The 26,551-nt window shown below is 35.0% G+C and overlaps 1 protein-coding gene across 2 annotated transcripts in view; it reads left to right on the plus strand.

The window, feature by feature from the left end:
* Window positions 1-26,551, plus strand: part of MYCBP2 (MYC binding protein 2) — a 208,949-nt gene that overhangs the window by 79,027 nt on the left and 103,371 nt on the right. For both annotated transcript variants that reach the window (XM_040991268.1, XM_040991267.1), the window contains exons 21-34: window positions 1,024-1,141; window positions 5,817-6,021; window positions 6,612-6,765; window positions 9,084-9,256; window positions 10,535-10,660; window positions 10,752-10,879; window positions 12,518-12,609; window positions 15,479-15,613; window positions 17,144-17,227; window positions 18,399-18,495; window positions 20,045-20,237; window positions 20,682-20,956; window positions 23,898-24,119; window positions 25,835-26,026. In XM_040991268.1, coding sequence (XP_040847202.1) covers window positions 1,024-1,141; window positions 5,817-6,021; window positions 6,612-6,765; window positions 9,084-9,256; window positions 10,535-10,660; window positions 10,752-10,879; window positions 12,518-12,609; window positions 15,479-15,613; window positions 17,144-17,227; window positions 18,399-18,495; window positions 20,045-20,237; window positions 20,682-20,956; window positions 23,898-24,119; window positions 25,835-26,026 — 2,194 coding nt within the window. The remainder of the gene's footprint in view (window positions 1-1,023; window positions 1,142-5,816; window positions 6,022-6,611; window positions 6,766-9,083; window positions 9,257-10,534; window positions 10,661-10,751; window positions 10,880-12,517; window positions 12,610-15,478; window positions 15,614-17,143; window positions 17,228-18,398; window positions 18,496-20,044; window positions 20,238-20,681; window positions 20,957-23,897; window positions 24,120-25,834; window positions 26,027-26,551) is intronic.

The following is a 26,551-nucleotide window of genomic DNA, read 5'->3' on the forward strand; positions in this document are numbered from 1 at the left end:
CCCCCAGACTCTGGTGCAATTTTCTTAAATAGGTTTAAACCTGTGAAACTTCCCTTTGTACAATTCATTTTTTTTTCATGCAGCCTGAGTAATTATTCAGATATGTTTAATGTATTTTTATGTATTTTCCAAAGATTAATATATTCTCATTACAATATCTAAAAGCAGAACTCTTCTGTATATGTGTGGACTGTTTCTATAGAGGCTATTATTCTAATTATAAATAATGAGTACTAGAAATGGTTAATTCATGTTTAATAAGCAGGAAAAAATGCTAGGATATCATCATAATAATTACCATTTATTAAATATTAACTGTAGCCAGACACTGATCCTTGTTCTTGACACAAATGAATTTCTTTATTGTTCACAGGTTAAATGCAGCTTATTTATCATGTTGTCATAGAGAAAACAAATGGAAATAGGATGAGTGACTTGTTCAAAGTCACAGCCACATTTCTGTTAAATGATGAAGTCAGAATTTACACCAAGGATAATCTAAAACCTGAGTTTGTAGCCACCTCTATGACTGTATATTCTAATTCAATTCCTGATGTGTTAAAACATGAATTTATAGCTTAGTGGTAAAGTCAGGAAAGGAGGATCATAGTATGAACTTTTTCATGCATTCCTTGGATTTAATTATTGTTAAGATATTACATGAATTTTATTGTTCCCCTGCAAAATTTTATGGAGTTCTCAAACATGCTATCCATAAGAAAACAGATATTTCCTTTTAAAATGAAGAAAATGCCGTTTCTAGAAAAATGAGTAATTTTGTGTTTTTAAGTAGGGTGGTAAATTCAGAAAACCTTTTCAGTAGCCTCCTTAAAGTCAGCAGTTGTGTCTTTTTCATCTTCGTTTGCCTATCATCTAGAATTGAGACAGGCATATAATGCCTAAATAAATATTTACTGAATATTCTTATTAGTCTTTTTTCTTCTCCAATGACATTGCTTATTGTTTTTAAATTCACTTGGGTTCTAAGAAACTGACTTAATTTTTTGTTTTGTTTTAACCTAGGGGATGTCCCACTCTTGTTCAAGCATTGCCAGGCCCTAGCACACAAGTTACTGCCGGCAGCAACCACACGGCAGTGCTTTTAATGGATGGACAGGTCTTCACATTTGGAAGTTTTTCTGTAAGGAAATTTTAAAACATTAATATTGCATTATACCATTGTCTTACCATATGTGTACAGTAGCTATTTTTTTTTTTCTGATTCCATTGAAAGTCTTGTACTGAAGTATTTGCATATGCTTGTTTCTGGCTTACACTCCCACCTCACACAAACTGAAATGACTTTGCAGTAGCTTTCTTTACTCACTCACATTAGAATATATTGAATTTAACAGCTGTGTAAGAGTTGGACTTGTTTATTTCATATCAGAGCCCTTTTATTGACCTAATGGGTCACCTGAAGGAGTCTTTCTCATCTAACTTGTAAAGGTTAATTTTTCTTAGCATATAATACTATTTGTATTTTAGAGCTCTTTAAAGCTTGGTTTTTTTCTTATTTTAAAATTATGCTTATCTTGTCTCTCTTTTTCCTTCACTTCTTTATCACCCTATGATCTCTTCCTTGCTTCCCACCAAAGTTTGCAAAGAGTAAGAATTCCCTGAGAATTTTATGTAGTTTGGACATTATAGATTTCAAGGAATTATGAGACTGGTTGCTAATAAACCTACTGTCTCTGATGTGGTTAGGCTCAGAACTCTAGAACTTGGGTCTCTGTGATGCAGTTTAAAAAAATGCAAATGTGAACTTTGAAAATAATTTAGCTGGGAAATAATTTCAACTTAGAGTAAGTTTGCAACAATAAGCATAGTACATTGCCCACTTATTTAGTCTTCAACCAAAGATTGTTCATCGATGATTTGATTAGTTGCTTTAATTCTTACCTGCTGTTTTTCCCTCCTTCTCTCCCTCTGGTTTTCTGTGTGCTAACAGGAATGTATTTGTGGTGTCTGTGTATAAAATATTTTTTCTATATCCTTTAAGAATAACTACATAACAATGTTATGGTCCTTTATACCTAAATAAACTCTATTTTGTATTTTGTCATTTTATCCAAATATCTTTTCATATTTTTGCAGTATTTTTCCCCTCCACTGTAGGATCAAGCATTGCAGTTCCAAAATACTTTTTTACTCTTCTTTAATCTGTGACATTTCTGTTGCTTTTTTTTTTCAGTGTGTCCAATATTCCCTCATACTTAGATCCAGAAGTAAGGTTATATATCTCCCAGAGCATCACAGCTGGAGGCACAGAATGTCCATCTAACTGACTAATAGTATACATTAATCAGTTTGATGTTTATCAAAAATTCCTTCTAGATTTACGTTCTTTATCATTATCTTTTTCATTATTTCCTGAAACAGGCTTTGCAGTGAATTCACATAGCACTAGCATCATCCCCAAAATTACCAGTAGGCACTTCACACTTGATTGTAAGAAGAAAATTGTCCTTACTCAATTGTGTGTTTCTGCTTATAATTTGAATATAGTCAGGTGTTTGTATTTTCTTCATTTCTGACTAATTTGTTTGGATGTTTAGATGATCGTAGATTTGCCTAGTTGGAGCAAAGGTGATTTCTGTATTTTTGTGATGTGCTCCTTTATTTTTATTGAATTCTTACTTTTTTTTGCTGGCCTACCAACATACTTGAGGCTTATCTAATATGGGTGTTGCATCAGTCCTAAAATAAGCCATGTCTTGAGGAATCCTGGTTCTTTTTAGTAGGAAACAGGACACCAGCTGGGTAGTGGTTACATTCTTTGCTATAGGGCCTCTTTTTAGTCCTAGTGCACATTTCTGCTAAAATATGCATACCTTAGAAACCATAAGACTGAAGCTATACCTAAGGTTCTAATCCTTTCTCATAATGTTCTTTCTTCATTGTTTATGTCCCTTCTTCCACATGAAGAATCCTGGCTGTCAACATTTACTTCTCTTCCATTCAGTCCTAATGTATGTCTGAAGTGTTTGGGAGTTAGTACAGAGCAACAAAGAAGAGTTCAGAATTTGTTTCTCTTGTATTTTCCTCTGTTCCTTGTGTATACTAAGACTGAAGACACATAGCTGAACATTGTGTTCCCAAGCGCTTGGATTCTTTCATCTTTCCATGATGTGATTTCAGTGGAATAGATTTGGGTTCATTGTTTCAGTTTGCTTTTAGTTTAAGAGCCCTCTGTATATCCTTTGAAGATAAGAAACACTAAAAAGTTCATGAAAATTAAGTATGCTCAGAAAGTTGTCATATTTCACACTACACTTGTAGGTAATGAATATCTGTTACATCTTTCTTGTATTTCTCTTACAAAGATGCATTAATCATTTTATGACTACTTATGCACTATTTTATGTACAAATACGGGATTATTTCTGTTTTAAAAGGTGATGCACTATGTGTGCACTTTGCTTTTTTCTCTTTAATAGGTTGCCTAGAAATCATTCCAAATTAGTTCAATTATCCTTTTAGTTTTTAACCTCTGTAGTACTCCATTATAAGTATATACTGTACTTTAGTATTCAATCAATGTCTTTAGTTTAAAAAGGTGACTAGTTCCCTGAATTTTGCAGTGGTGAAAATATTATTGGAAGTGCATCTTTGGGATACATCCCTAGAAGTGAGAGAGCTAGGTTGAAAGTCAGTGGCTTTGTAGCTTGGTGAAGTGCTGAATGGTCCTCTGTAGTTTGCATGTGTACCAGCAGTGTATGTGAGTACCTGTTTGTCTATAGCATTGTCAACAGAATGTGTTGTCAACCCTTTCGCTTTGTGCCACCCTGAAGGATACTAAATGATCAAGCCTTTAATTAGTGCTGTTAACCCACAAGCCATACCCGTATTTAGTATTTTGGTATTAAGAAATGAATTTCGGGCCCAGCGTGATGGCGCAAGTGGTTAAAGGTCCTCGCCTTGCACGCACGGGATCCCATATGGGCGCCGGTTCTAATCCCGGCAGCCCCGCTTCCCTTCCAGCTCCCTGTCTGTGGCCTGGGAAAGCAGTCGAGGACGGCCCAAAGCTTTGGGACCCTGCACCCGCGTGGGAGACACAGAAGAGGCTCCTGGCTTTGGATCGGCATAGTATCGGCCCGTTGCGCTCACTTGGGGAGTGAATCATCGGACGGAAGATCTTCCTCTCTGTCTCTCCTCTCTGTATATCCGCCTTTCCAATAAAAAAATAGTAAAAATAAATCTTTAAAAAAAAATGAATTTCTCTTTCGGGACATTGTTTAGCCTGTGCTTTGCCTAAGTCCTCCACATGGCTGTTCTTGTCTCCTCTCCAAAAGCTCAGGCTTACCATAACATTTAAAAGCAGACTCTATTGCAGTTTGGCTTATGTATTTTCAGGTAGCTTAAACTTCGTGCTTTCCTCCATTCTTAATACTGGTGAAGCTTTGAGTCACTTGAATTTTTTGCTGTCTCTTGAGTATTCATCTTGAGGGGAGGTAGTGAGGAATCTGAATGATAAGCTTTGAAGTCAGTAGGCTTTTATTGTTCTCCGACCCCAGAAATCTACAGCAGTTGTAAACTTACTTGCATTTAAGTGTTTATGTCTGACCACACTTTGAAACTCCCAAGTGGAAGTATCTAGGCTCTTTTTCCTTTTTTTGGAAAATTTTTTTCATGTTAGTCAGTTGATAGTAAGGAAATATATACCTTTACTTATTTCAACTATCAATGTTGATCTTTTTATCAGTCTTTCTCAAGAAAAAGCAAATGTATCCTAGATGTGACATATTTTGCTCACCGATCACATTTCTATTTTGGGGGGGCGGTGCGGAGTTGCACAGAGAGGGTCAAAAATAAGGGTAAACATTAAAAGGTGGTGAAAAGATATCAACTGTTTTGGCTACTTTAAGCCTGTGCTTTCCATTTCTCCTACCTGATTCAGCCCAGAGTTTAGGCTCAGCTGCTCCTGCAGTTAATGGCTGTATTTGCTTGATTGGGTGTTGAAGTATTGGAACCTGGTAGAAACCAAAGAATGGACGAGAACTTGGCTAGAGGGTGTGCAGTGCTGCATGCTCCCTTGTGTCAGGTTTTTGCTGTTTTTCCTTATTCCCGTGGCTGAGATCCTTGACACCTTCTGGTTTCCTGAAGTACCATTTCTTCCTCCTGCAGGGAGGGAGCACTGCGTAACCAGGCTGCATGAATGTGTACTGATCCAACACCAGTGTTCTTTTAATGTTTAAGCTATTGTCTTTGTAGTGGGCAACTGCCTATTAATTTTTAATTAAAGTCTTACTTAAGTGTCTAGAGAGTCATACTGTCTGTGAGCTAATAGTTAATTATTGAAGACACCAAACCCTACCTCTGACTTTGCTGTGTATGTGAAAACATGGGAAGAATAAGCTACTAATATGTCATGTGAAAGTACATTGTATATTTTCCCAATTATATTCATAGCTTCAGTATTTATTATTTTAATCCTCTGCCCAAATATTTTCAGACTGTGAGTTAAACAGTGACTTCCTTCTGTATTCTCAGTTTACAATGTCAAATGATTTTTTAAATGAAAATTTTAAATGTTCATTTTTTAACGTTCCATTTACATTGTTCGTTTAAATGTTGGCTAGTGCAAACTATTTGCATATAAAATTATTTTTACCTTTTTAAATAATGTACTTTTGTTTTATGGAGTGACTTTCTATGAATAATAGAAATTGATTTATTGCTATATAAAGGTTTGACCCAAATTTCACATTATTTCATTTCGTCAAGCATTAACAGTGAGATGCTCATAACTTGATAAAAATTGTAAACTATTTCTCTAGAATATTATTAATATGGGTTTATATTTAATCTTACAGAAAGGACAGCTGGGCAGACCGATTTTGGACGTGCCGTACTGGAATGCAAAACCAGCTCCCATGCCTAACATTGGATCAAAATATGGAAGAAAGGCTACATGGATAGGTGCAAGTGGAGACCAGACTTTCTTGCGCATTGATGAAGCTCTTATCAATTCTCACGTACTTGCTACATCAGAGATTTTTGCCAGTAAACACATAATAGGTAAGACTTAAGACAAATACCCCCTCAACGATAGTAAATCATTTTACCTTTTTTATAGTAATACTTTCTTTTTTCTTTGTGAAATTTAAAAGACACCTCTAAGTGTCTATATTTAGTTACACATGTCTGTTCTGCCAAATGATTGGAGCAATAGAGAAATCTAGAAACCAGAGTATTCATGAAGTACAAGGAAATGTGAGCTGTATTGTTAGACAAAACCAACATTGGAGTGAGGATTTTTTCTTGTTTTTCTTCACTGTTTCTTGCTAAATAAATAGTAGAAATTAATTGTAATGGGAGATTATAAGTCAAGCCTTGACTTTTTTTTAAGCAACAAGATATCAATCCATGACAGCATGAATAGTTATGAGGCAGAATGGAGTAACATAGTGATAGGGAGCATGCATTGTGGGTTTGAATTGCCTGATGTTTTAGTTCTTATTTGGCCACTGAAAGATTTTTGTAGTTAATTAACCTCTGTGTCTTAAGTTTCTTCATCTGTGAAATAGAGATAATAATTCTTTATGGATTTTGGAGAGATGGCAAAGGGCAATACATATAAAATTATATGTAAATATTTTTCTCCCAAGGCTTGGTCCCTGCTTCTATATCAGAACCCCCTCCATTCAAATGTCTTCTAATCAATAAAGTGGATGGAAGCTGTAAGACTTTTAATGATTCTGAACAAGAGGATCTACAAGGATTCGGTGTGTGTCTTGATCCTGTGTATGATGTAATATGGAGGTAAGTGCTTCATGTTTAATATAGAAAGCAAGTTTTAATGAAATGGTAGTTTTGTAGCAATGTGAACTTCCTGTACAGATAGTTTGTACAAATACGTACTTTCCTGTTTAAGTGGCACCTGTACTTTTATCGTGGCTGTTTCTGGGGTCCTTTATTATATGGCATAGTAGTTTAGATAGTGCAGTTTTGGCCCTACTGGAAATGTATCTATAGCAACTCCACGATTGGCTTTCTAATGTCACCTTGTCCCTGTGCGCTTCAATTTTGTCATTTAAAAAATGAGAACAATACCAGTACAGAAGCAGGTAGTGAGTGCTGTTGAAGTGTTTCAGTAATTCTGACTTTCTTTGTATAAAATTTATTATATTTATTGTTCCCATAACTGTTTTAGAATCAACTCTGTGGCAGAACTTGCACTAAAGAAAATACAGAATAAAAAAATGAACCTTTCAATTGGGAAAGTGCATAACAGAATATTTTATTGGCAGATAAAGGCTCCTCTGGAAATTATAGTTAAAAGAAGTATTATATTAGAATTTTTCATGATACATAATGTATATAATGAATACAGAAAAGATTTCCAGTATTGGATACTAATTGGAGGTGTATCCCAGCATTTTCAGAGTGATTCATTACAATGCTGGCCCTCATTTTCTCTCTCAAGGTGTGCATTTGGCAAGCCTGAGGGAGCAAGGATTCCTGTTAAGTTGCAAATGGCAGGAGTGAGAAGAGGGAAGAGTTTTCTTCTTGTTTTCCCAATGCCTACTTGTGTTTCCATCAGCTAGCCAAGTCTAAAGAGACCACATGTTCTGTTAGTCAAGAGGCCTGGATTTAAAGCAAAAGAATTATGCTTTCCAGATTGCTACCAACTTCTTCCCCTGTTTGAGCCTTTTCACAGAAGTCAAAAAGGCCAGAATGGATTTACATTGTAATATTAGATTTAATTCTATAGCAGCAGCACTGCATGAGAATTAAATAGCAAGAAACTACACTTGAGTGGTTACACTCATAAAGTAAATGAGTTATGGTGGGTTAGAATTCAGGAGATAGAGGAGAATAGGTATAAAATTATTTGTCTGAAGTAATTTCCTGTTTTGAAGTTGGTATACAGGACATTAAGTTATAGATACTTTGTTATAGATACTTGGTTTGGATTTAGGTATACGTTGGCCTTTTGGATAGCTCTTGTCTGCTTTGTCTCTTTAGTTTTTAAATGATGTAAATTTGCATTAACAAAACAAAATTGAAAGTTGGCAGTATGGGCTTTGTTTCTGGATACTTGATTATGTAAATGATAAAAAATATCAACTAGTTTTAGGAGGAAACTTTACTTCAGCTAGAGCCATTTCCCTGTGGTTTTTGTTTCCCTCTGCCTGTCTTCACAAAAAGATCTTGAAAGTGAAACAGTGCTCTCTGAGGACTTTGTTAGAAAAGAAGTAAAGGATAATGGCAGAAGGATGTTTTGGGTTCATCATAGCTTTTATTGATGTTTCACTGTCAGATTGGCCATTTATTCCATTTTATGCTTCCTTACATTGTCCTTGCCTTGATTCTGTTTGATCTGCAGGAATTTTCATTCAAGGCATTGTGAATTATGTAATTTTTTGTGCCATGTTTACTTAATATCTTTTCTTTCAACTTGGCATTTCTTAACAAAACTTTTAAAGGGTCCTTATAGCTGTATAAAAGCTACATTTTTAGAGACCATGATGCAGCAGGTTCCACTGCTGCTTGAGACTGCATCCCTGTCTGAGTGCCTGGATCTAGTTCTGCATCTGCTTCTGGTCCAGCGTCCTAATACACATACGAGGCAGTGTATGATGGCTTAGGTACTTGAATTTCTGCTGTTTACATGGGTCACCCAAAAAGTTCTAATTCACACCTTTGACCTGTCCTGTGCTTACTTGTGGGCATTTGGGTTATGAACTAGCAAATGAAAAATCTCTCTATGCCTCTATCAATCAGCCTTCCAAATAAATAAGTGTTAAATAAATCTACTGATGAAAAAGTTTCATATGTGTATGTATGCATCAAAATTTTACATGTGTGTTTATTATGTTATTTATGAATCATTATGATCTGTTTAAACAGTATTATGAAAAAACAAAAAATGAAAAAATTGAAATCTCAAACACAATGCCTTAGTTATATGTTTAGCTTAGACATGGAAAATAATTAACTGTATTTTTTTCTTCTGTTGTGCTATTTAACTTATTTAACTTCTTTGTTTCATCAGTTATGTTTGGGGGGTTTTTAAAAGCAAGACTATGTTTTAAAGTAGCTGTTGTAATAATCCTATAATTACTCTTTCTTGAAAGGTTTCGACCAAACACCAGAGAACTGTGGTGCTACAATGCGGTAGTTGCTGATGCCAGACTGCCTTCTGCAGCAGACATGCAGTCCAGATGTAGCATTCTAAGTCCGGAACTTGCCCTCCCAGCAGGATCAAGGGCTCTGACCACCCGGTCTCATGCAGCATTGCACATTCTAGGTAGAGTTGCTATTTAATGTGAAACTATATTAGTATTTACAAATAACTAGGCTTGGATTTTTTTAAGAACTTAGATTTCATTCTATCATGTTTGTTAAGCTGAAATGATACACTACACACAAAATAAATCAAATCCGATTTGGATCCTACACCATAAAAAAATCGTGTATTTCGAAATACAAAACAGTCTTGAATATAATTGTCCGAAGAAATGTTGTTTATACTTAAATTGTATGTATGAACTTTTACATATAAAATCAAATATTCAAATGTATAATTACAGTATTTATTTTAAAATAAATTCTTCACAGTAAATTGAATTTTTGACACTGTAATACAATTTTCCCTAATGCATCAGCCTCATTCCTATTTAATTATTTGAAATATATATATATGTATATATTTCCTGTCGCCGGGACATTTATATCAATCTACCTAACCATATATTTTATTGCTTTTAAAAGATTATCTTTACAAAAACACATTTACATTGATATAACATTTCCAATTCTGAAATTGCATTCCTGAGAAAGATTACTAGATCCTTAATATACTTCCTTGTTCTTCTTTTCACAAATTTCATTTGGGAACCATTGTAGACATTTAAAATTAACATAGGTCAATGTTATTTCTCACTAACACGTCAAGTCGTTTTCAAAAATCAAATTTGGCCAGAGTTCGATAAAGAACTTTGGAGGACTGCATTGTGGTATGGTAGATTAAGCTTATGCCTGCATTGGTGGCACCCCATTGAAGAACCAGTTCAAATTCTGATTGATCTACTTCCAAGCCAACTTCCTGCTGATGTGCCTGGGAAACAGAAAAGAATGACCCTTGGATCTCTGCACCCACTTGTTAGACCTGGAAGTAATTTTAGGTTCCTGGCCTCAAAATATTTCAGCTCAAACGATGGTGGTCATTTGGAATGAATCAAAAGATCTCTCTTTCATTCTCTGTAAATCTGCCTTTGATATAATAAGAAATAAACCTTAAAAAGAAGAAAAAAAACTTTGTGAGGACTCAAAAGACTCTTCAGAGATTCAGTCTATTTATTTTATGTAAAATGCTGTCATGTAGCATATGTACAAATATGACAATTCCTAGGCAAAGCAAAGTTGTTATAAGTAGTTAAGTATTCTTCGATGAAATGATGTTTAAAGGTTAATTTTGTTTAGCACATTCAGCATCTACTTCCTTAATTTTAGTTTTTCCCTACATCATGTAATATCACTTATACTATAGGAGATAATTTCACAGATTTGATTTTTGTTTTTCTAGGTTGTCTTGATACCCTGGCAACTATGCAGGACTTAAAAATGGGAATTGCAAGTACAGAGGAAGAGACTCAAGCAGTAATGAAGGTTTATTCCAAAGAAGATTATAACATAGTAAACAGATTTGAAAGTGTGTATACATATGTTTAGGAAACATTGTTTTAGAGCAGAAGTCTATGTGAGTTCTTGAAAACATGGATTGTTTTATCTGTATGTTTTAGGTCATGGAGGAGGCTGGGGTTACTCTGCCCATTCAGTGGAAGCCATACGTTTCAGTGCAGACACTGATATTTTACTTGGTGGTCTTGGTCTTTTTGGAGGTAGAGGAGAGTATACTGCTAAAATTAAGGTAAAGTTCATTGACACTGTTGTCTTTTTTGTTCGACTTTATTATTTCATGATTTTCTTTTTATGATCACTTTTCAGAAAGGATAGAGGAGGCTAATAAAATGATCTAATTAACGATCTGATGAAATGGTGCAAAAAAAGGAGTAGCTCATTTAAAAATATCAAAAGTGCCTGTGAAGAGAGGAAGCAAAAAGAAAATTTAACACTAGAAGACTATAGCAGTGTATCTGAAGACTTCTGCCCTACACTTCCTATAGGCCCAGGAGGAGCTTTAGTTTTTCCCTGTGGCCACTTTCTGAAAGCCACAAATGTGATTGTGGAGGACTGTTGATGTAGAGACATTCTGGTGTAGCTGAAAAGTTATTAGCATTTCCACTTATGTACCATGTAAGCAGACTTCATTATCCCCTCAAGAGTTAGGGTCAGAAATGAAGTGACAGGAGAATAGTAGATAGATTCTGCCTTGTAGGAAATCTAAAAGTAGTTTAGAATCCTAAGTCTATTGCAGGATTCATCTCTGAAAGGGCATGCAAAGCTGATGCTCATTCTTTGAAAATTCACAAGTGATTTAATGTCCTACTTTTCAAATTACCTGCTTTTGCTTAAAGAAAAAAAACTTATACCAGTTTCTACCTTAATCTCATTAGTGAGCTTCATAAAAAATTCTCAATTAAACACCTTTAGTTCCTTTGATAACATATACATTCTTGTTTTTAATTAGAATGTATATACTTTAAAATGGAGATAATAAGTAAGTAAAGTAAAAATTTAAAACCCCTGACATAGACTAAGAATGGGTGGAATAATGATTAAGCATACCTCTAGTATTCTGTTGGTCCCTAAAATTCTTAGCCTAAAATTCAAACCTCATCTTTATCCATACACAAGAATAAGCAGATCAGCTGTTCTAGCCTCTGGTGCATTTCAGTGCAGCTGCTTTAGATGGATTTTCTTGGGTTGCTTTGATTCATCATCAACCCAGAGACCAGACTTAGTGAACTAGATGATTGTGACTGTCCCTGTCTGATGAACTCATTGGGATTTTGTTTTCCTGAAACTGACGACTTTTCTTTGTCAGAAGAATGTGGGAAGATGACTGTTCTAGGTAATTGTTTTGTTTTTAATCTGAGTAGATAGGATGAGTATACCGTTAATCGAGTATACCGTTAATTGATGATAAGAGAAAGTTGGCTTAAAACTACTAAGATGAGACAACTAGGATTGCTAGGAGTAGGGTCTGGGCTGTAGACAGATTTCAAAATCCTTAGTATATAGTCAAAAAATTTAGATATCTAGCACAGTACCTGTCCAGTGAATTTTTGTACTTTATCCACCTTGCTTGCAGTTCACCTGCTACCAATTCTCCAGAGTAGCAAGTTGTTGGCTTTTTCTTTTTTTTTTTTTTGATACAGGTGAGTTCATTTTTTAAAAAGACTTTTTTTCTGATTATTTTGCTTTATGCTATGTCTATTGAAGTGTGTATATTTTGCTTGATAACAAAAGCAGATACTCTAATTTTATATTCTCTGTGATCTAACAGATCACATAACAGTTTTTTGCATATGCAAAAAATTAAGCTGGTGATACAATAGATTTATATAACTGAATGATTGAGAAAATGTTTTTCTCCTCTTTCCAGCTATTTGAGTTGGGTCCCGATGGAGGAGATCATGAAACTGATGGAGACCTCCTTGCAGAGACAGATGTGTTGGCATATGACTGTGCTGCTAGGTAAATGACTTACTTATTGTTGAGTGCAACTCTTGCATACTTAAAATTTTTTTAAATCAGGATAAGTTAGAAAATGTAAATTAGAAAGGGAATTATAATAGTCTGTGAACATCAGAAACGTAAGAAGTTATGTGTTTGATAAGGTAAATATCACTTCTAACAATACTGCATGTAAAATAGTAAAGTCTTTTTAAATTTTGTTTTCAGGAACAAACTATTTCAACATTATATGATACAATGGAAATACATGTATTTTGTATTTCTGTCTTCACATACATGTCTTGTAGGACCTCAAACATGTCAGTGTTCTAGGGGTTGATAAGTCATCATATTAAACTTATATTGTAGAGTTTACTTTCCCATAATACATATAAAAAATCTCAGGAGTAGGAATTGGCGTTTTGCAAGTAAGAGTGTATATTTTCTTTTTTTTTTTTTTTGATGGGAGGCATTGATTAATTTTTTTATTATTATTATCATTTTATGATACAGTTCCATAGGCTCCTGGGATTTCCTTATCCCCTTCCCAACCCCCCCACCCACCTAGTTTTTCTATATAATTATAGTTCTTCATACAGTCATATGTCCATTATTGCGGGCATGGACAACGGCAGATAGTCCAGCATCCTGTTGTCAAAATATAGTAAACAGTTCAATTGGGAGTCCATCTTTGTCTGGAAGTAGAGATGTATACTACATTGTATCCTCACATCTGGATATGATAGTCTCCATTACACAGTTACTATACATCCCCTTAAATGAAAAGCCACAATACAAAATCAACAGCAGGAAGGAAAAAATAGAAATTAACAACACTGTGAAGTTAACTAACATGCTACTGAATGACTAATGTGTCACTGAAGAAATGAAAAAGAAAATCAAGAACCTTCTTGAAGAAAATGATGCTACTGTATATCTATGAGAAATTGAATAATCAGAAGAAACTGTTTTGAAGAGATGAAACTAACAAAAACAAAAACATCAAAATCCATGAGATATAGTTCCACTGATTTTTGTTGGTGAAATGTGTCTCTTCTAGACAACAAATAGATGAGTTTTGTTTTTTAATCCAGTCTACTAATATGTTTGAGCTTAAGCCAATTACTTTCAGGGTTAATATGTATGGGTGATAATTTGGTCCTGTGATTTTAGGAATGGGTTGCTCATTGATCTAGTCTTCTGTTGTCATTTTACTGGGATGTTCGTATTTGCCTTTGGTTTTGATAGGTGCTATTCCTCTTCTCTGTCAAGATAACATCTTGAAGTATCATTTGTAGGGCAGGTTTGAAACAGGCAAATTCTTTGAACTTTTCTTTACTGTGGAAGAATTTTATTTCATCTTCAAAGACAAAGGAAAGCCTTGCTGGATATGTTATCCTAGGCCAACAATTCATTTCTTTTAGAATCTGGAATATGTCACTTCATTCTCTTCTTACCTATAGAGTTTCCTGTGAGAGATCTCCTGTGAGTTTGACATTCCTTTATATGTCAGTTAGTTTTTTTCATGTGCACATTTAAGGATCTTTTCCTTATGTTTGATTAAAGAGAGCTTGATGATCATGTGTCTTGGTGAAGATCGTTTTTGATCAAGCCTGTTGGGAGTTCTGTGCCCCTCCTAGAAGTTGTTTCCCAATTCTCTCTCTAGATGAGGGAAATGTTCCCTTATTATTTCATTAAATATATTTGTAAAATCTGTTTCTCTTTCTGCACTTCCGAGGCTCCCATAATCTCCCATATTAGGCCTTTAATAGTGTCTTTCAATTCCTGAATACTTTCCTTAGCCTAATCTTGCTCTGCTTCCAGCTTCTTGTTTGCATCTCCCTGTTGATAGGAAATATCTTACTCACTGAGTATTTTAGAGCTTAAGTAAATCATGATACCACCTTCTGCTTTTTCTTTTGTCCTTTCAGCAATAAATCATCCCAATCAGATACTTGATTTGAAAACATTCGTGCTATAGCCCTTCATTCCTATAAGGGATGTTATATCGTTTGTTTTATTTTTTTCTCTTTTTGTCTTTTTTGCACATATGATTATGAGTCAGAAGTAGAATATGTGGTTGAAATATATAAAAAGTAGTGATAGTTTTATTCATTTACTTAACAATACCAAACTCCTGAAGTTAGCATTATAGGCCTTCTGTATTGTCCCCTAGCATAACTTATGGTTTGTACCTCCTGTGGCTGTTCTACATTTCTCCTAATGCATTAATGTGACAGGACACCTTGCCGTTTCCAAACTTTCCATTCTTATATTTCTCAAGATCATTGAAGATGTGTCCCCTTTCCTTATGTACTTCATTTTTCTCAGTCCCAGCTGCAGCATTCTGTTACCTAGAATTTTCATCTAAGTTGTTTGTATTCTTTAACAGAGCCCTTACTTGTGTACATCTCCGTTCTCTCCTCAATTAATGAATGTTTTAATGGAATTACTGTGTGACAGGCTAGTTCATTTTATGTAGGTTAATCCAAAACCAAATCCTCAAGAAAAAAAAAAATCCATGAGCAAGAAATTGTTTTTTTTCCCATTTTTATATGAAGAAACTGTTATTGAGACCAGGTGGTTAACTTTGCACAAAGTCACTGAATCAAGGTGTCAATCCAGGTCTTGAATCTAGGCAACCTGATTCTAGATCTAATTTAGAACATTTTGCCATGTTGTATTGTATAAGTAAAGAAAAGTGGGAAAAATGTAATTATGTCATCATAACACAGATAACTGGCAATTTTTTTCTTATTCAGTCTTTTAAAACTATTTTAATGTCATTTGATATGGATCTTAGAATTTTTTAATCAGTGAGGTTTTTTTAAAATTAATACATTTATAGGTGATGCAGACATACATTGTGTTTGACTTTTTTTTCCCCCAGAGAAAAATATGCAATGATGTTTGATGAACCAGTCCTCCTGCAAGCAGGTTGGTGGTATGTAGCTTGGGCTCGAGTATCAGGACCCAGCAGTGACTGTGGATCTCATGGGCAAGCTTCTATTACCACGGATGATGGGTAAGCACAAAGGGTGAATACTGCTTAAGCAGTATTCTGTTTGTGCAATGTTGTTTTGATAGCTCAGACAGCTTTCAGTAGGGTAAAAAAGCTTAATATGACTTGATTATAAGGTAACTGCTAAAAATCATGTTCAGCAACGCCTTTGGCCTATTTTGTTACAACACCCATTAAGCTGACTGTGTCCCACTTCAGAGTATTTGAATTCAGTTCCTAACACTGACTCTGACCGACTCCAGCGTCCTGCTAGTTCACACTTTGGGAGGCAGCACTTATGGCTCAATTAATTTAGTTTCCGCTACCCACAGGAGAGACATGGATTGAGTTCCTACCTCCTGGCTTCAGTGGTGGCCTTGGTACGGCCTCGCCACTTATACCATCAACTAGTGCTTTTTCTTTTTCCACATAAGAGTCCTGTTAATCACTGGAAATAAAGAAATTTTAACAAATAAACCATGTAACTTCATGTCAAATATCATACATGGACCAACACCAAGACATAGATGTGTGTCTTGGTGTTGTTTGAAAATCCTATTTCCAAATTTGAACTTACATAAAGGAAGGTGAAAGTATAGTGAAAAAGTTTAATATCATAAAAAAAGTTGCTCTTAAATTTTAACATTGCATGTGAAATCAATTTATGAAAAGCTTCAGCATTATGAAAATAATGTAATAAAATAATGTAATAAAACAAGGAGATTTTTTGCTGTCTAAAGGTAACTTTCTCATAGAATACTGTAAAATACTTGTATTGTCTCATTTGATTCCCCCAGTAAATTTGTGAAGCAGAGGGATAAGAGAACAAAATGATATGATAATGCTCTTAAAGAGCATGGTTACCATGTGGCAAGCTAAATCTGGGACCTGGACTCTTTCAATTATAAATCCCAAACTTTTTCTGTTCTGTTTCGTGTCTTTGAAGAACACTAACGTTATTACACGAAGGACAATTATTCCTGAGTATCAACTATTTGAAATAAGCAGAAGTTACATATTTCAGTTCAGTTTACTTCGTAACAGAGCTGACGAAAATTGGAAGAGACTAATTGGTGAATATTGGAGGGGACTGCTGTGGACAGTGCAGTTGTGTGTACGCCTTTTGCTTTGGCTGTCTCGTTCTAGAGCTAAAGTAACTCTCTGTGACCTTGAACCGTGTGATTCCCATATCCTGTTCACTCAAAATTGGAAAATCATTGGACTTTGAGGCTAAAGTTGATACACATTTAGTTGAACAGATTTGACTGGCCCTGTGTTTGTGGTGGAAATCTGAGCTGTGATTCAAGCCCAGCAGTCAGGCTGGGGCAGTGCAGGAGAGTTACTCTCCTTGGGAGTTCCTGGTCTGGCCTACTCAATTTTACTCACTGAGTATTTTAGAGCTTTAAGTAAATCATGATACCACCTTCTGCTTTTTCTTCTGTCCTTTCAGCAATAAATCATTCCAATCAGTACTAGATTTGAAAACATTCGTGCTATAGTCCTTCGTTCCTATAAGGGATGTTATATCGTTTGTTTTATTTTTTCTCTTTTTAGGGTGGTTTTCCAGTTTAAGAGTTCAAAGAAATCAAATAATGGTACAGATGTTAATGCTGGTCAGATACCTCAATTATTGTACAGGTACTTAGCTCACTTAAGGTTTCTTTGTTGCTTATTCTCTTGTTGTGGGTCAGATAGTCACTATAAAATATGACATGATATGGAACAAATTTTCTAGAGCATACATCACATATATACTGATAGAAACCTAAGGATTTAACAAACTAATGATCTGTTTATTTTTAAATGTGTTCTACATTAAGCTCAATTTTAAACTTTATATAAATACTTAGTATATCTGTATTAGGCCAATTAAATTTTTAATGAATTTTTAGATATCCATTTTTTAAATCTCAGTTTTGGAACAAGTTCACAGAATTTGTTTTAGGGAAATAGAATTGGAGGAGTGATCTTTAGCCGTAAGACTTACTCTGGTATTACGTTTATTCTTGTGATGGAATGAATTGGAAATTCTGTTGATAAGTTTCCACCTTTAATTGGAATCTCAAATAACAACTTATAGGACAAGCTTTATTTAAAAGTATAAGAATTTCAGTTATATGACTAATTTAGACACAACTGGATGCATATGTTATCTACATATCTATTTCTAGAATACTGCAATAATTTGAAACTGAAGAGTTCAAATGAATTTAAGTCCTCACCAAAAATGGTGTGGTTTTTCATACTTTACATAGTTGAAACTCACAGGGAATACCTTTAGTGCAGTGAGGGTCTCTTACATCTTTCTTGCTAGTAATCATTTACAGAATCTGAAAGCTACAAGCACATTTTTCCAAAACAGATTTTTGTTTTCTTAATCCAGTCTGTTATTACATGTGGTATGTAATGTTAAGAACATAATACATTGCATTATACTGCTGCTGGTTACTACTGAATGCGTAATTTTTAAGAGTAACAAAAAGTTACTTATACTATTTCTAAGAAAGGGGGCTTAAGTTATTTGCGATTTAAATTATTTGTAAAGACTTTCTCCTCCTACTTGAATGTAAGTTACTTGTTATCAATCTGAGACTTACGGAAGATGAGACTTAAAGGGAGTACTCACATGGCTGAAAACCTTGTTTAACACTTATAAGTATTTCTAGAAGGGCTGATGTGTTGATGTTTAATTTGGCAATAAAAAAATTTCATGTATAATTTGTTGTGCTACTGCGCCCCCATGTGTGTTTTAAAAAGGAAAATGTCCCTTGACTTTCAGTGTAACTTTCTATCTCTTTCCTGCCTTAAGACTTCCAACCAGTGATGGCAGTACATCCAAAGGCAAACAGCAAACCAGTGAACCTGTGCACATTTTAAAGAGATCTTTTGCTAGAACTGTTTCCGTGGTAAGACATTTTCTTAAATTTCAGCTTCTCTATTGAATGCTCAGTTTTATTTTAAGGATTTGACTATAGCATTTCTTCCTTTCCTTTTTCCTTTTCTCCTCTTCCTGCTTCTTCATTTATTTTTAAAGGCAGAGTAAGAGAGAGAAGGGGAGACAATATGTTAGAGAGAAGGAGGTAGGGAGGAAGAGAGAAACTAACCAGTGCCCATATGTGAAGCCAGCACTGACAACTGTAGCTTTAATTGCTGTGCCGCAGAACTGAGAAAATGGTTTGTTGTCCTGCACTAGAACCACCAGGTTTCTCACTTCTTATCATGATATTTTGCTTCATGAGCATGTCAATAAATGTCTCTAACATGTATACTTATGTGCATATTTCTTCTATAGCTGAGTACACTTAGATTTTGCTACATCTTATCAAATTAAACTTCCAAACGAGCTATGAAAGTTTATAGCAATTGTGGTTTGACCAAAACATTACAAGAACTTTGGCTTCTTGGTACCTTTTCACCCTCTTGAGTAGTGGGATAAGCTTGCTATTGTTGATTAATATAAGGATCTTGAAACCTGCTGTTTTTCAGTAATCTCTTTTCCCTTTGCTTGGTAATTTTTGAACTAAGTAGTTTCATGATACTTTCTTAAAATCTTTGTATGAAAAAAGTTCAACCACGTAATTTTTTTGGTTTTATTATCATTAGAGGTCAGATTTTGTGGCGCTGGGGTAGTAAGTTCTGGATTTTGAGTGTCATGGAGTATCTGTCATCATGTCATCTGTGAAACCTGTAAAACAGTTCAAATTAAAAGAAAAACCCACCATCATAAATTCATATTCTAGAACTTTAGAAATTCAAGAGCATTTTTGGGGATACTTTTTAGTCTATGTTTCTCTTTTATTAAATTTATCAGGATCGATTATAGTTTGTGAGTTTTAACATGTACATATGCAGATAAGTTATTTTATATTGCCATTGATATGTAATAGTAAAACAATTGTTTTCTTAATTTTTTTTAGTGACTAGACTTTGAGTTTTGAGTCAATATATGCATGAAGTATTTTTTATGTTTTTTCTTTCCTGTGTAATATGCAAGATAGGTTAGTAGCAAGGAACATTAAAAGTATGAGGATACTCCAAAATGTTCATGGTAAAATGGAATTAAAAAATGTTCATATGAAAATTTTTGAAATATGTAAATTTTAAAAATAAATGGCAATTACATGTTAAAAAAACAGGATCTCAAAAAATCTTTTTCATCAAAATAAGTTTATCTTTTATTCTAATTTTTTCATGAAATTTAAATATACTCATATTATCAAATTGTTAAGTATGTAACAATGTTAAATATATAATATTGATTTTTGTGTGTGTAACTACTTTTTATTGTTGCTGCTTGTTAAAGGTCAGAGATATTCTTCATAGTAAGCTGATAAAGTATGTGTATTATTTGGGCTATTGAAACTTAGAAGTTTGAGGTAAAGTTTTGGTGGTATGTGCCTCTATCTTGTGTTTGATTGAATAGCCTTTAAACTGTTTTTTCATCTTCTGTATTAGGAATGTTTTGAGTCACTCTTAAGTATTCTTCACTGGAGCTGGACCACCTTGGTCTTGGGAGTTGAAGAGCTGAGGGGATTGAAAGGATTCCAGTTCACGGCCACACTTTTGGATTTGGAGAGACTGCGCTTTGTGGGTACCTGCTGTTTGAGGTTATTGCGTGTCTACACCTGTGAGATTTACCCAGTGTCAGGTATGATGCATTTATTCAAAATGACTTTAGGGAAAAAATACTTGAGCCTTTGAGCAAGTTTGCATAGGGTTTGAGCTGTCCTAAAATAAATTCAGTTCACTATTATCCTGGTGGTTTTGCTAAGAGAATAAAATATGTTGTACGTTCCTGTAATAAATTATAATGAGCTAAAAAGAAATACTGCATTAAGGTGTGTTTTTAAGTAAATTCTGCCAAGTAATAGTGTTTAAAAAACTGATTGGAGTTTAAATGCTAAGACCGGTATTTATTTTTTTTCATTTAATTATTCAAAAGAGCCTTTTGGTTTATATTTAATCTCTAAACTTTCATTTCTATGTTGTAACTACTAGTAATTTTTAGCTGCATAGGAGTTTACTGAATCACTGATTATTTTAACGAACAGTTGGATTTTACTTAAAGATCTGTCTTTTTTAATCCCCAAAGCTACAGGAAAAGCAGTTGTAGAAGAAACTAGCAAATTAGCTGAATGTATTGGAAAAACCAGAACTTTGTTAAGAAAAATTTTATCAGAAGGAGTTGACCACTGCATGGTGAAGCTGGATAATGACCCTCAGGGCTATCTCAGCCAGCCCCTGAGCCTTCTTGAGGCGGTCCTCCAGGAGTGTCATAACACTTTCACTGCCTGCTTTCATTCTTTCTACCCAACTCCAGCCTTACAGTGGGCTTGCCTTTGTGATCTGCTCAACTGTTTAGATCAGGTAATTTAAACTGGTAAAAATTGTAGTTGAAAATCAGATATACTGCATAACCTTAAAGATAAGAAATTGAGGATGCCCTTTAAAATGGTTAATTTGCTGATCGATTTGGTAAATGTGACTTAAATAATCAGTTCAAAAGTTTATTTTCTTGTCTGCTGGCTTTATTACCTTTTAAATGTAAAATCAGCAGGTGTTTTATGCTGCTGATTTGAATTTCTGAGTAATTGTGTATAAGAAAGAGGGCAAGAGCATTAATGAGTGTGTTTATGAGCTCATTGACATCTCTAGAACTGCAGTCCCTGCTGCCTCCGTATCTGAGAAACAGGAAGGAGGGTACCTCCCATGAAGTGACAACACTTCTGCTCTGAAGAAATCAGAACCCTTATCTGTGTCATTACCAAATCACTGAAGGGAGGCAAGGGCAGAAATTAATAGAATTAAGGGATACAGAAGATTTGAACAACACTGTTGATCACCATAAACCACTGACATTTGAAAACATGCGCATGGAGAATACATAGCTTTTCAATTATGTCTGAAAATGTTCACCAAGACAGATCATATGCTAGGCTTCAAAACATGCCTTAATAAAGTTTTAAAAAAATGTAAAATCTTAGATGATTTTAGGATATTACATTTGAAGTTAATATGAAATACATCAAATATTTGGGAATGTAGGCCACACTTCTGAGTAACCAGTTGATCAAGAAAAGACTGCAGAGAAAATTTTAAAGTATTTTGTATTCAAAGATTAAAATGTAACAGCAAGAATTTGTGATATAAAGTATTGTTTACTGAGAAATTTGTTACACAAAATGCATATGATAGCAACAAAGGTTTAAATTCTGTAATCAGAACTTCTAACTCAAGCCAAAAGGACATAAAATAAGAAGAAAGGAAATCATAAAAATTAAAATAGGAATCAAGAATTCAGAAAATAGAATTAGCAAAAGCTTAAACTATTCGTTCTTGGAGAAAAAGAAAACAAAAACAGATGTTCTTCTAAACAGCCTGAATGGCAGAAAAGAAAAAAAGAAAAATATAAAATACAAAATACCATCATTAAAAATAAGTAAGGAATAGCACATTAGGTCTGGTTGACATTAAAATGAAGGAGTGAGTTTTATGGTGCAGGAAGGTAAGCCAACTTAAACATCTGCATCTTATATTAATTATATTAATGGTTCAAGTGCTTGAACCTTTTGTGTGCACAGTAGAGACCCAAATGGAGTTTTGGGTTCCTGGCTTCTGAATGGCTCAGCCTTTGCTGTTGTAGGCATTTGGAGATATTTATAATATCAGTCCTTTACCCATTTTATTTAAGAAAATGTCAGAGACAACAGTCCCCAACTAATTTTGTGAGATTAGCACTGTAAAGATATGAAAACCTGATGGTACTACCAGAAAAACATCACAGTTAAATATTACTTCAGAAACGCGAAATTCTGAAAATTATCAGATCAGGTTCATGGCATAAGTAGTATATTATGGCCAAGTAGAATTATCTTAGAAATACAAGTTTAGTTAACCATTAACAAGCCAATGTAATTTGCCATATTAACTAAATAAAAACAGTAGATTGTGTGATCCTCTCAAAATAGTGATGTGGAAACTATTTGACATTGGCGAAGTATGACTTAGGAAGCTTACTCCTTCTGATCAAAGATATCTGAAAGAAAAAAGAAAAAGAAATGAAATTCACAGCTAGCAACTTATGGTGCAGTACTGGATACTTTACTGTGTTTAGAAATCAGGCACATAATGTCTGTTCTCACCACTTATATACAGCATTATAATACTGGATGTCTTGGCCCATAATTCAGTCATTACCAGGACACCCCAGGCGACTTCAGATCCATATGCTAAGGGTGTCTGTTTTTACCACACAGTTTGCTTGAGCACTTGTTGTCAGACTAGTGAATGCCATAATCTATCTATCTCTCTCATTTAGCACATGCAGTGTTGCACTCTTTGTTCTTGACTGTGTTTCACAAATGTTGGATACACTAAGTGACTTGTATATTATTTCTGTAAGTTAGGATTTCTGGTGTGGATACATTTTTATTATAACATTTTTTTCAATTGTGATATATTTTGGATAAATTGTGGTCCATAATAGATATTTTTCTGACCTTGTTGCAATGTAGAATTATGATTCACACATTTTATAAATAAAAATAGTTTCAATATTTATTGGAAGTACTGCAGATGTGTTTTAATTGAGACCTTTTATCGGGGTCCCTTGTCCCGCGAGCAAAACCCCGATACGGTAAAGACTCTTTAAAAAGTTTATTGGTCAAGACTTCAAGCGTAGTGGCAAAGAAAAGAAAAGAAAGAAAAAGTTGCAACAGTTGTAAGATTTATTACAGTGAAGCGATTACAGCATAACGTTGAAGCATGCCCAGGGGAATCTCCTTTTTAACCATTTTCTTACCCACAACCTTTTACATTGCACAAACCAATCCATACACAGCTCCTCACGTCATGCGATAAGCACACCAATCATGACTTAGGTCACGTAGTTTCCCTGCGTGCTCGGCCCAATCCTCAGTAACTTCCCAAAACCTGTTTACCACCTTTGTGCCACGAAGCAATGGTCAGCAAGCGCCATCTTTGAGGCGCGGCTCCGCTCTCCACAACCTTTGATATCTTTCTTTGAAAGTAGTACCAGGGAAGACTAAGGTTTTGATGATATCTGATTTGCTATAGGATATAACAGGCTGGTATATATTGAAGGCACTTAATATTCTACCTTTGCTGACTGTAAATTAAAATACTTATGTTTTGAAGTATTTATAATCTGTCGTACATATTGATAGAACTGAAATATCTGATAGAAAAATTTGTTAGGAATTAAAAGAGAGATTGTATATTTGTATATATTCAGAAACTGGGATTATATTTATGCAGTATTTCTTGGGGTGGGGGCATTTTTTTAAAGGATATCCAAGAAGCAAACTTCAAGACCTCAAGTAGCCGCCTCCTTGCAGCTGTTATGTCAGCTCTGTGTCACACTTCTGTTAAGCTGACTTCTATTTTTCCTATTGCATATGATGGAGAAGTACTGCTAAGGTCCATTGTTAAACAAGTTAGCACAGAGAACGACTCAACACTTGTTCATCGTTTTCCCCTTTTGGTGGCACATATGGAAAAACTCAGCCAGGTCGGTCTTTTGTAAAATCTCTTTTCTAATGATGCAATAAAATAGTAAAAATAATTTGAGTTATATAATAAGCTTTTATTTATTTGCTTTTTTGCAGCACCATCTGAAAATGAGTTCCAGATACTAAGTGCAATCATTTATTTCCTAATACTTAAAATTTTCTAAGATATATTAATATGAAATAAATGATTTTTAAAATGTCTTCTGTAGGGGGATAATAATATGTCATAGTGGGTTAAGCCTCTGTCTATAACACTGGCATCCCATATAGGCACTGATTTATGTCCCAGATTCTGTACTTTTCGTCCAGCTGCTTGCTAACACGCGTGGGAAAGCAGTGGATGATGACACAAGTGCTTAGGCCCTTGCCATCCAGAGACCTAGATGAAGCTCTTTACCCCTGGCCTTGGCCTGACCTAGCCCTGACCGTTATGGACATTTGAGTAATAAATCAGCAAATGAAAGATACTTGCTTCTGTCTATAACTCTGTAACTTTGCTTGTCAAATAAATAATAAATAAATCTTTAAAAAATACATTCTGTGAAACATTTTGGTGTTTTAAAATAATCAGTGTAAAATAATAGGATAGAAAATGTTTTTTGTTTTTTACTGATTATTGTGAATTTTTGGAAACAACGACAGGAATGGGCATGTCGCACAGCAGTTAAGTCCTGCTTGGGAAGTCCACCTGCAATTTCTTAAACTTTTTCATTAGTAGGGGTTGAAATGTTTTGCACAGAGCATTTAGGGTTGCTTTTTTATTATTACTTTTATTGAAAAGGCAGATCAGATTTATGGAGCGGAGAGAAAGATTGGTTCACTCCCAGTTGGCCTGAACAGCCAGAGCTGAGCTGATCTGAAACCAGGAGACAGGAGCTTCTTCTGGGTCTCCCACGTGGATAACAAGGCTTTGGGCCATGCACTACTGCTTTCCTAGGCCACAAGCGGGGGGGAGCTGGATGGGAAGTGGAGAAGCTGGGACATGAACTGATGCCCATATGGAATCCTAGCACTTGAATAGGGAGGATTCAGCAAATTGAGCTGTAGTACCAGCCCCTGCTTTAGAGGTTTTGTATTTTGTTTTTGATTTGTTTTTTTTTTAGTTTGTGAAAATTTATTTTGGAAATCAGAATTAAAGGGACAGATATATTCTATCCAGTGGTTTACTTCCCAGATGATTACACTAGTTCTAGGCCAGTCTCAGCTAGGAGCCAAAAGCTTCATTTAGGTCTCCTACATTGATACAAGGGCTCAGGCACTTTTGCCCTGCTTCTTTTTCCAGGCCTTTAGCAGGAAGCTGGATCAGAAGTTAAGTAGCCAAGACACATGCCAGTGCCCATATGGATTACAGCATCATTACAGGTTGTGACTTTTCTTGCTGTACCACAATGCCAGCTCCCAGAGTGTACTTAATTCTGAGCATACCAAAAGGAATGATCTACAATTGGAGTCATGTCCTATACAATAAGCTTCATAGGTGGCAGTAGTATTTTTCTGTCAGAAAGTATTGTGACTGTGCAAAGTCAGGTGCAGTCACTTTGTAATGTGTGGTGCTTCTACAATACAGAGTAAAAGTAGCTCCAAACAGACTAGGCAGATTTGCAACAGATGATTTTGAGTCCCATCTAAATTTGGGTGTGCCATGTGGAAAGACTGAATTATCCTTATAGGAACATGAAGCAATGCCTTGGAACTTTCTCTTCATGTGTAACAGAGTGAAGAGAACATCTCAGGGATGACCAGCTTCCGAGAAGTTCTGGAGAAAATGCTGGTTATTGTCGTGCTTCCTGTCAGGAACAGTCTGAGGAGAGAACATGAGCTCTTTTCCTCCCACTTGGTCTCTAACACCTGTGGACTGCTGGCCAGCATCGTCAGTGAGCTGACTGCGTCTGCCCTGGGATCTGAGGTACGAAGTGACACTTAGAGATGGGATGATAAACTTGTGTCTAATAACCCACATATTTCCCTTCATGTATTTTACCTTTGTGGCAACCAACTTCAGAAATGAATCCGCAGTATCACTGAGTTTTTTTTTTTCTTAAAAAATAAAAAATCCTTCACATTTAATTTTTTCTTCTTTTTGTCTTATGCCTCTTGTTTGCTTGGCACTTCCTCTCTTTTACCAATTTACCTGGAATATCATGTAATATATAAAGTGTATGTTTTCCTATCATACTTAATTCTCATTTCATTTGTCTCATGTTACTACTCCACTGCTTTGTCCCAATAAAAACAAATACCTCCCATTGAAGGATGATGAGAAATACTGGTAAAGTCAGGCCACTAATAATGAACACATGCTACAACTGTTATAAACTGTGCAAAAGAAGAGTTTGTCACTCTAGTCTGTGGTATTAACCACATTAATCTTATGCAGCCATTATTACCAAGTTTTGAAAATATTGAGTACTATGAGAACATCACTTGAAGA

This window comes from Ochotona curzoniae, unplaced genomic scaffold, assembly GCF_017591425.1.
Source record: "Ochotona curzoniae isolate NIBS_2020 unplaced genomic scaffold, NIBS_Ocur_1.0 contig_64, whole genome shotgun sequence".
NCBI classification, from domain to species: Eukaryota; Metazoa; Chordata; class Mammalia; order Lagomorpha; family Ochotonidae; genus Ochotona; species Ochotona curzoniae.